The sequence below is a fragment of the Conger conger genome, chromosome 15 (genome assembly GCF_963514075.1).
Source record: "Conger conger chromosome 15, fConCon1.1, whole genome shotgun sequence".
NCBI lineage: Eukaryota > Metazoa > Chordata > Actinopteri > Anguilliformes > Congridae > Conger > Conger conger.
Window position 1 is genome coordinate 30,114,269 of NC_083774.1, and position 11,657 is coordinate 30,125,925.

An 11,657-nucleotide genomic window follows, 5' to 3' on the forward strand; every position below is an offset into this window, starting at 1 on the left:
TGTGTGTGTGTGCATGTGTGTGTGTGTGTGTGTGTGCATGCCTGTATGTGTGTGCATGTGTGTGTGTGTGTGTGCGTGTGTGTTTGTGTGTGTGTGTGTGTGTGTGCGTGTGTGTGTGTGAGAGAATGTGTGCATGTGTGTGCGTGTGTGTGCGTGCCTGTATGTATGTGTGTGCATGTGTGTGTGTGTGCATGTGTGCGTGCGTGTGTTTGTGTGTGTGTGTGTGCGTGCGTGTGTGTGTGAGAATGTGTGCATGTGTGTGCGTGTGTGTGTGTGCCTGTATGTGTGTGTGCATGTGTGTGTGTGTGTGTGTGTGTGCGTGCGTGTGTCTGTATGTGTGTGCATGTGTGTGTGTGTTTGCATGTGCATGCGCATGTGTGCGTTTCTGTGGTGTGCATGTGTGTGTGTGCATGTGTGTGCGTGCCTGTATGTGTGTGCATGTGTGTGTGTGTTTGCATGTCCATGTGTGCGTGTCTGTGGTGTGCATGTGTAAGTGTGAGTGCGTGCATGTTGTGTGATGTGTGTGAGCATGTCTGTATGTGTGTGAGAATGTGTGCATGTGTGTGTGTGTGTGTGTGCGTGCCTGTATGTGTGTGTGTTTGCATGTGCATGCACATGTGTGCATGTCTGTGGTGTGCATGTGTAAGTGTGAGTGCGTGCATGTTGTGTGATGTGTCTGTACGTGTCTGTATGTGTGTGAGAATGTGTGCATGTGTGTGTGTGTGTGTGCGTGTCTGTATGTGTGCGAGAATGTGTGCATGTGTGCATGTGCATGCATATGTGTGAGTGTCTGTGGTGTGCATGTGTGCATGTGCATGCGTGCACATTGTATGATGTGTATGTGTATGTGTGTGTCTGTCTGTGGTTGCCCACAAAGGCCGTTGAAAAGGGAAATGAGAGCTGGCTGTAGGAACAGAGCCATCTGCCTCAGTGCTCAGACCCCACGCCAGGACCTGCGACCTGTTGACAGCCTGGCTGAGACGCTCCGCACCGGGGAGCCAATCCCGGTCTCTCCTCCTGTCCGCGCGAACTCCCCGCCCACGCCCGGCCTGCACAGGCCCACCGAGGGGCCCACGCCGGCCAAACCAGCCTGCCCGGACGCGCCAAATGGGTTAGCGCATTCAGATCGCCGAAACCACCGCCGTATCAACCCGGAAGACCCTCGGCCATGCCCTCCCCGTGAAAGCATCTCACACCCCCTGAAATGGAAGACGTTGGCGCCATTTCAAATAATGGGACAATAGCAGAATCCTCGAGCGAGTGCGGTAGCGTTCTGCCGCAGTCGCTGTACGTGACCGTCCCGGTCTCGGCCCGTCCGGAAGCGTTTGTCCACGGTCGCAGTCTGCCTCGTCCTCGCCTGGTCCCGTCACCCGCGAGGAACGGCGAAACTCTCTTTGAACAGGGGTGGAGCTTTTAACCTGCACCAGGCCCTCTGCTTTTGAAACACCGCCCGCAGCTTCAAGCACAGACTCTGTCACGGAGAAGCCATTGACTCGGTCGGGACTCCGACGGCCCACACAAAGGTGATGTGTGTTGTCCCAGTCAGCGGACAGGAGGCTCACAATTCTCCCACGTCGTCCAGAAAGAGAAGGGAGGGCTTGACAAGGCACGGGCCTGGAACACTAGCCTACTTCTGTAACTGCACACTGGGGAGGACGCTAAAGCTACAGCCTTTCAACAGCGGAGCCGGAATACAACGCAACGTAACATGAAACATAAAATAAACATAACAACATATAACAGACACCATAAAACATAGGACATAACAGATAACATAGCAAAGCATACAATAAAACATAACGTAAACCATTACACATAACACAACATAATGTAACATAAAACATAACATAACATAATGACAAGAACAGGGCATTCAGCCCAGCAATGCTCGCCTTTGCCTACCATTAAATTGTATCTACAGTAATGCTTAGTTTACCTAAAAGCTAGATAGTATCAAGCACAGTATCATGCCTGGCCTTGAAATCCGCCAGAGTTCCTGCCTGAGGGTGGTTACTCCACCGCGGTGCTTCTCAACAGGGGGCCTCAGGGAGCTGCCAGGGGGGTCTTGAGATGACAGGAAATTACCGAAAGCTTCGCAAAAGACCAAGACATAAGTAACTGTTCAGCTAAATAAATAACACAAAGCAAGCAATTTATAGTAAAAAAAATATTATAACCTTTTCACCATCTGTAGATGGCACACCGTAAGCAATGAAATTTTACGGCGGTTTTTATGCTTTTATGGGGTTAAATGGAATAAGCTTGACTGACTGCATTGGAGTGTGCACAGACTGGAGTGGAGAAAATGACAGGCAGACAGGTTATCATATCTCCTGTGTGTGTGGGGGGGGGGGGGCACGCCCGCACACAACCCACACACAGCCACGCCCACATACAAACGCCCACAGATCCTTCTCCCTCACTGCAGCGATCCGTCTCGGCAAATTAAGGCCACGTGGGCGAACACGTAGCGGGCGAGGGAGAACTCTCCGATATCATCTCACGAAAGGCTCTCTGGAGATACGGCCTCCGATCGGATCAAACGACCCTTCGTCTGACCCCTCCGCCCTAAAGCCTATCGCTCTCAAATCGCACCTGAGAAAAGCCAATAATTACCGTACAAAGTGACTATAAAATGTCACAAATGAATGACCTTAATACCTCCTTTTTAATATATATCCATATATAAAAAAAAAACATTTCATATATTCAAAACCATCTACGGATGAATATGAAAAGATGAATAAGTGCACGTTCAAAGAAAGGTCGAAAACCCTAATGTTATATTAGTTATTTATTTTCTAGAAATACATTACATTTCATTTGCCGCACTCCGCAGGGTCCTTGGTAGAGCTTGTGAGAGGCACTGTAAGCAGTTATTAGGCGATCTTTAAGCCTGGGAGATTTCAGCACACAGGTTCGGCACACAGGGGCACACGTGCGCCTGGTCAGGAGGCAGCTCCACAGTTCACATTTACATAATTTATTTGTTTACCGGGGAACCTTATCGGCGACTTACATTTCAATATTTACCCAGTAGGCGAATACTGCTCGACATTTAATCTGCTGAAACGATTGAGGAAAAGCGCCTTGATAAATCAGCCTGACCGCAGTCCCCACATCGGCATCCCCGCAGGTTTCAAACGTAGGTCCTTCTGGATCTCGGGTTTAATTTCGGTTCTCGGGTCTCAGGCCTCGGTTGGTTTTGATTTCAGTTCCCCCCCCGGGACCGCTGGGGCAGACCGCTGCCCGGTTCTGCAGCTGGGGGACTGAGAACGTTAGTATTTGAGGTGTGTTCGCCCCACCCCTCAGACAAAAAATGTACTGGGGGAAGTAGGTAATTTGCAGGTGGGGCTCTGGCCAGGGTCAGGGTAGGGTCACAGCGGGTGCCAGATTTCAGCCGAATGGTGAAAGCCCAGGTGCCGTGTGACCGCGCCGTAATGCCTAATACCCAAAGCTATGCAGATGAGGCAACCGGTGTGATTTCTATAGGGAAACCGATGGCAGCAGAAATGTGCAAGCCATGAATGAATCAAATAATACGAACACAGGTCACAAGGAACAAGCTGAACACAAAACATAACACCTGAGCCATCTGGATTCAGTGTTCAAGAACATCCCCAGTCCAAGAGCCACTGAACGAGTGAACACTCTTTCTGTGGCCCACCCCTAATGCAAAGGCCTCTATCATATAGTCATAGGAATACAAAGGAATGTCCCAATAACTGCATGGCCCGTGCAACTTCGAGTTCAATTTGTTCAAATGTCTGTGTCTCTTATTTCTGTCATATTTCTATGAGAATCTTAGGGCCCAAATCCACAATTTGGGAATGTGGGCTTTCTAACCATAACCATGGTAATCACTCAAAAGGTCCTAACCAACCTGCAGGCTACGTAGGTTGACACACTGCTCACACTGCAAACTGCCACTTGCTACAAGAGTGAACTTGTGGAAAAATCGTCCAGTGTGGCTTTGAAAATGAGGAATTATACAATATCTGCAACAAAGGCTGACAAGCTGCTGGTGGTGGTAGCAGCAAACTGATGACATGGCCCCTGGCAATAGTGCTGCAACATATACAACATTTACAATAACTAAAAAAAACTATACTTCTGAATCATTGCACATCGAGGATTCCGATACAGTGATTTCTTCTTCCAAACCTACGACTATCTACTTTGTTCCTGCTAGTAGTGCCGGAGAGCCAGTAGGGGGCACTCTTCCATCTGGACTGAATACAAATCAACTGCCCCGGCACAGGGATAGAGGGCAGAGTGCCACAAAACATGCTGTCCTTCTGAAGAAATGCAAAACAAGGTCCTGACTCACTGTGGTCATTAAAGACCGCCTGGCGCCTTTCAAAACGGTGGGGGTGTTAACTCCGGTGTCCTGGTGTAATTCCCGAGAAACTAGGGCTGCAGTCCAATATGTTAAATGTTCTACCCTCGTAAACTTTAATCGAGGGGAGAAGAACAGGAGCAAGAGGAATTCTTTGAATGGGGAGGCTCGGTTGTCTCAGAAATAAATCTAAATCTAGAAGCATTGGAGGCACCCGTGTTAAGCAATGCAGTTTTAGCCTATGGTGAGCAAAAGATTTTTGTAACACGATTGTAACATGTAACACTTAACATGCAATGGACCCTGTAACATGAGTTTTGTAACATGGTGATATGATTGCTGTATGCAAACATTAGGGAATAAGGACACAGTAACTCGCTGGTTATATACAGTATACAGTATCAATGTCCACAATTATTATATTTAATAATATTATACATACTGTAAAATATAAACAAATTATTGCCACATATATGAATTACACCTGTAGTGTTACAGTAGATAGCAGATTAGATGACAGAGTGCAGTCTGTAAGTATTTGGACAGTGATACAATTTCTGTGTTTTTGGCACTGTACTCCAGAACATTGGATTTGAAATGAAGCAATGAATAATGAGGTTAAAATGCAGACTGTCCCCTTTAATTTGAGGGTATGTAAATCCATATCAGGTAATCTGTGTAGGAATTACATCCATTTTTATATGCAGTCCCTCCATTTTAGGGGACCAAAAGTAATCGGACAGTTGGCTTCTCAGCTGTTTCTGATTAGTCAGGTGTACTCAATCGCTTCCTTAGTGCAGGTATAAGAAAGATTTCAGTTTTGATTCTAGGCTTTTAATTGCCTAGTTTCTTCCTAATCATGTTCCAAACTGTTGATTTTGGTAAGCCTATTGTTTGACCTATGCCTGATTTATTCTTATTTCTCAACCTCATAATTGCTTCTTTGACTGTCATTGGCACAACGTTGGTTGACAAATGGCAATAACAGGCTCCAAAGGCAATAAAAATCCTAGAATCAAGACTAGATACTGAAAGCTTTTTTATACCTGCACTAAGAAAGTGATTAAATAGCCAACTGTCAAATTATTCATTACTCATCATTGCATTTGATTCAATCCAATGTGCATGAGGATAGAGCCAAAAGAACAGAAATTGTACCAATACTTACAGACTGCACTGTATGTTATAAAAAAAAGAACTGAGTTCTCGTATGACATACCTGGTTAAAATGCAAAAAAATAATAACAGAATCAGTGATTCACAGTGATTCACTCAGTATAATTCTATTAAAATGCCAGATGCAGCACAGGAGATGAGACTACTTGAATCCACGGATTTTCAGTCCTTGCGCCCTTGTGGCAGAGGACCAAATCAACTCTAAGGAAGTCTATAAATACCCCTTTTCCTCTAATCTCCACATTCTCAGGAAAATAAACAAGTTTGGGTCCAACTTGTCCACCCACACCACACAAACAAACAGTGACACTGGTGGCAGGGCAGGCAACATGGTTCTCTGGTGCACTTTTCCCATTTTAAGCTTTAATAGAAGATAGTCCGATTTTGAAAAAGGGCCTGACCACGTGCTGGCATTTGCATTTCAGCATATAGGTGGGAGACGTAAACTTGTTTCCTCTGATTTTTAGACCAGACTAATTTCCTTTGTTTGCAAATTCCAAATGGTTAAAGTTCTACCCGTGCAGCTTCTGCTGTGATGTTTACTTCACATGTACACTTGAATGGTCCACAAGCTACACCCTTCCGTTCAGCGGCTGGCTCAGTTATAGGCGGCTGCTGATGACTAACAGCTATTTCTCACATACCAAACAGTGCGCGAATGAAGACAGCGGAGCTCATGTGAAACCAAAGCAAATCAGAGCTGTTCACACTGAAGGCACCAGGAGCCAGTAAGCAGGCATTCTATTGGCACAGACTAAATGCCTACTAGATGGTGCCAACATCTGTAGATGTGGGAGACGGCACACAAAAAAGTCTACAAGCCCTCGACAGAACCCGTGCGTGAGAAAAGGGGGCAACCCAGCCATCATCTCCTCTGGCCTTGTGCTCTCTTGAGAAAGGCCACTCAAACAAACACAGAGCACGTCTGTGAGAAACCCTCTGTCCCTCCACTCTGTCATGGAAACAAAAATTAAACCAGTAGATCGCGGATAATATGAGAACCATCTGTCCGTGCAGTGAACTGGTATGGCCTGGAGGGAATGTTCCACTTCACATATCCCAAGTTTCCCCAACCCTTTCCCATGGTCGCTTGATGTGATCCCAAGTGATTTAAAAAAAAGGAATTGGGATGCCTTCATCAAAGGTGCTGAGTTCAGGAGACATCGGGTCTGCATGGTGTACTTCTCTTGGCATGCCAGATAAGACTTATCTGAGCTCCCTGCAAAGTGTTTCTGCTCACTTATCCTCTTTAGATACAAACAGATGCAGGAAGTTCCTACACTCTTCTCACCAAACTGGTGTTCCTCAGAAATGTCTTCCCTTATCCATGATTACATATAATGTTGGAAAGACAATTACAGTCATGTGTTATGTGCATTTAGACAGCAAACATCTAAGGATAATACATTGTTTCACCCTTAGAGTCTCCCAGCATCAAAACAGCCAGGGAGTCACATCAGTGATGCTTCCTCAATGGTGGATATTTTATACCTGATAAATGGTTAAATGGTCAACAAGACACACCATTCTTGGCTAACGGCTATGGAACAGATGAACACAGTAAAATGGCACAGAAGAGACTGTGCTTTCCATACCAAATATGGCTGTTGGGAGTTCGGTTCAGATCACGGATTTCCCAGAGACTGGGAGCAGAGAAAGGGGCGTGACAGGCTTTGTAATGGAAGAGACAAGCACACGGAGATTAATTTGCTAGTCAAATAAACTAAACTAGGGTTCACAGCTGATCGATTCCGACTCTTACAAGCAACGTAAAATCCTTTCTAAAATGTTGGCTGCAGTGTGCTGGACGGTGGACAATACAAGTATGCGGCCCCATAAATTAGTGCTGGAGAATCATCAGTAGCGTATATGAGGTTAGCCAGGAAAGTAATCTGATAATTATGCTCAACATACATCGCACTAGGATTGTACCCGGTCTTGGCTTGCCAGAGTTTACAGCCTTCAAAGTGAGTTGGTGCTTTTAGAACCCCGTGGCATAAGGCAGGTCACGTGGAGCCTGAAACCCAATAGTCTTCCATAGGTCATCCATATGTCAAAATATGTACAGCATGACGAGACAGACACACATGGTATGGTGAAAACGCTACCGTAAAAGAACCCTAAAGAAGTTACCGGGACGTGGCCTCCAAATGACTAAACATGAGCACGTGTGTATTTCTGTATCAGGTTGTCGAAACGGCGTCATGAGCAGGCTGGCCACCGTTAATATGAAGTCGCTGTAATTTTTTTATGTTTTTTAACATAAGTCTATTTAAGTGGCATCCTGTTTGACCATATAAAGCTTACATAATTTAACAAATGGTTTTTCCTCTCACAGACATGTATTTGTTTGATTTGTTTTAAATAGGTCACCATCTTTATTTTACCCATTTGTTTAACATATAGTCTGTTATGGGCTTTTAAAGACAGTTGCCGCATAGACCAGAAAGTCACCTGTTTGTTCTCCGCATCCTCCGCACTCCCAGAGACTGACGTTTTGCCTTCCACTGTATATTTGAATGTTGCTGCTACTGATAGCTTAGCTTAGTTTTATTCATGTACTAACCAGTCACGTTTCGTTTATACGCACTTGTTTTACTGACAGAGGGCACATTTGCGCAGCCTACTTGAAGCTGACAAGGTTAAACTGAGAAGCCTACCCAATGTGTCATGCATGTCGTTTCTCATGACGCGATCCCTCATGTAATGAACAGCACTGATTCTGCCTAAATATTAAGGGCCAATCATTTTGTAAATGTTTTCTTAGACAGATTATGCGATTGGCAGATCATGACACAATACACTTCGTCAGCTCTCAGTTAACTGCAGCTGTATTGCGTCTACACAATCTTTTAGACCTAAGCTGACAAAATGCACACTTAACAAGTTTACGTTTCGTTTTGCCATAACGCGCGGTAACGTGCTGCTGCATGACAAAAATGCATATCAAAATGCGTCTTCAAAGTGGAAGGGATGCATTATGCGCACAACAAAGAAAGAACAATCTCACTCACCAGGTAGGCTCCGACCGTCCCCTGGGCCAACATCAGGGCACATTCCGATACTAAGAATATCTTAATATTTGAGAAGCATGAAGACTTTTTCTGGCTGTCATCTCGCTGGCCGTCTCCGGTGCGCCCATCCGAACATCTCTGCTTTTTCACCTGCATGCTTGTATAACGTGCTTAGCGCCGGTCACTCGGTATTTCGGCGTTAAACGAAAGACAGACAGAGAACAGAGAGAAAAACAGCTCGTGGGTAAACATAAAAGACCCCCGCTTCAGTGCTCTACGAAGCGTGTCTGTGGCACTGTCTGGCTCTGTGTCGCGCACCGTTTTCACCCTCTGCTACGTCCACTGTTCATACAGCTATATCTACTCACAAGGACTGTAAATCTACAGAGAGCCTCCAACGCGCTGCCCTTCGACGGGTCCTACACATTGCCGCTTCGACGATGAAGAGGAAGACGCGGAGAAACATATGAACTCCCCCAGCGGGCTTCTTGCGGTTATATGAGAATGTAGAACGGCGGATAATTTTTGGATGAATGACATAGTTTTCGACCTTTCTATATTCCGACTACCCTTGAAGATAAAGATCTACACGCAGCTCGCCACTGCGTCCGTGTTCGGGGTCTGTATGACGGGTGCGTGTGCATGAACCGCCTCTCGCTACCGCTTCCTCACTACTACGTGGAATCTGCAGCGGCGCTGTAGAGTCTGCACCAATACAGTAAAGCCAACAGACATGCAACTCACTCTCTCTCTCTCTCTCTCCCTCTCTCTCTCTCTCTCTCTCTCTCGCTCGCTCTCTCCCTCTCTCCCCCCTCCACACCCCCTTCTCCACTGGATCTAAAAATATGTAAAACTACGAGCCAGACAGGGAGTACACATTCAACATTGAAGCTGCCGGTGAAACATAACTACATCATTCTCTATTCGAGGAGCATAAGCTACGTAATTGTAAACCTCGTTGTCATTTGAAATGCGTTGGAATACAAGGAAGGAAGACCTTGATCCTGGCCAGTGCTCATCGCGGAATTGGCCTTGTGTTCTCCAGCAGTAACCATACCCTAATATTGACTGCATTTTCGGCAGTCTCATGGTAGTGGAGTGGTATCCAAGACCGCCTGTCCGAAGTGTGTTGCCGTTTCATCGCTGCTATGTTCTGTGCAAAAGTATCGTATGTAAACTAAAACCAATCCATCAAACTGAAATTGTCAGACTCAAATAAAAAACGAATTCTCAAAACCAAAACCCCCCGTGCAATTGGCCAAAGCCTTTAATGTACTACATCCTTTTACCTTCATTTAATTAAAAAACAAAAGTCCCAAGTGCCCCCCCCCCCCCAAAAAAAAGAACTAACCCCAACCCAATCGAAATCTCCCTTCGCTATGTCACATTTGTAAATTATAATAAAATCAATTACATTTTCTCTGATAACCTGTTCACTGGCTGCAAACGGGAATGTATTTTATAATTGGTTTATATAGCTAATTAATATCTTATAATATATTATAATCAATAGGCTGGTTGGTTGATTGCTTGATTGATTGGAAAATTACATTGGCAATGGATCTAAATGGTGAAAGTGAGGATGCTTCTCCCAGACTGTGTTGGCCCCTGGTGTGGCACCAGACAAAAACCCAACAAAAGTATTTGTTTTTATGTACAGTAACAAACATCAATTCAAAAATGAATACAATATAAAAAATGACACTGCAGGGGTGGTTGCCTAGTGGGGTGTCCAGTATGATTTACTATACATGTTTAATGGGGTGTATTTAAAATGCTATTTAGCTTTTTTTTAAAACTAAGCAGTAGGTACACTTAGCATTGCTGGGCTGAATGGCCTCTTGCCATAATCCTACGTTATGTTATGTTTCTATGCGTCCATCCATCTCTGATATCTGAGAACCAATCCAAGGTGTGAAGTTTCTAGTCAGCGATGACTCTACTCTGACTCAATTTTCTGTGTGCATTTATTTTGCTTGTGCAAATTCAGTGTGTCGTTCAGTATTAGGATTTGACATGTTGCTGATCTGTTCAGGTCAAGCTTGTCAGTTCCTTTTTTACGCCAATTCAATGTTCAATGTCAGGAATTGAGTCACTGCTAAATACAACCTCACATTTTAAAGTTCATATACAGCCTTCAGCAAGATCTGCACAGCAGCTGCCATAATATAAGGGCTAAGGGCATACAAAATATACTCTCAACTTCCAGGATTGCATTCCTTGTAAGATTTACAGTATTAGGGGTCAAATATAACATGGCTACATGCTGCCAATGCTCGTAAAACACACACAAATTCACACATGCAGGGATGTACACACATATACAGTGAGCTCCATAATGATTGGGACAAATACATACAGTATTTTTGGTTTTGGGCTGTATGCCACAATTTCAGATTTGTAATAATTTTTTTTACTAGTGGTTAAAGTGTTCAGCTTTATTACTCACCTTTTATTAAAAGGTTTTTAAAAAAATACATTTTAGTTTCACCATAGAGAAAACAACATGTTTTATACATCGACCCCGCCCCCCGCCCCCCGCCCCCCATCCCCCGACCCAATTTCAGGGTACCATATTGTTTGGGACAAGTAGTTTCACAGGTGTTTCTGATTAGTTGGGTCTGTTCAATTGCTTCCATATTGCAGGCACAAGAGAGCTTTCAGTATTCTTGGTTCTAGGCTTTTGACTGCCTTTGGAGTCTGAAAGTCAAGGAAGCCATTATGAGGCTGAGCAATAAGAAAAACAGTCAGACACATGGACGAAACCTTAGTGTTTGCAGAAACCGTCAGGGAGGAGGTCTATCTGAGAAGACTATAATGCAGACATTCCGATACAATGCTATCCCATCTAAGTGTGTCACGCACTAGACATGTAGACATACCTGGCTACGTGTATGCACTTTGCACTTTGTTGTACGTCGCTCTGGATAAGAGTGTCTGCCAAATGCCATTAATGTAATGTAATGTAGACAACCAAGCAAGCTCAGAGAATAACACCCATCTATGGAAGGAGTACATATCCGTAGCCTTGTTTCACATGCGGGAGCTTTGGTTTTGGGAGCCCCATAATGTTTCAGCCTCCCCTTATGACCTGATGGCACAGATACGAAGGGACAGTGGAAGCCAGG

The 11,657-nt window shown here is 44.8% G+C and overlaps 1 protein-coding gene across 2 annotated transcripts in view; it reads right to left on the minus strand.

Moving 5' to 3' along the window:
- The window catches only part of slco3a1a (solute carrier organic anion transporter family member 3A1a), a 70,374-nt gene extending 61,159 nt beyond the window's left edge, over positions 1-9,215 (minus strand). For both annotated transcript variants that reach the window (XM_061222271.1, XM_061222270.1), the window contains exon 1: positions 8,530-9,215. In XM_061222271.1, the coding sequence (XP_061078255.1) occupies positions 8,530-8,685 (156 nt within the window). In that variant the 5' untranslated portion in view covers positions 8,686-9,215. The remainder of the gene's footprint in view (positions 1-8,529) is intronic.
- Positions 9,216-11,657: the final 2,442 nt, after the last annotated feature.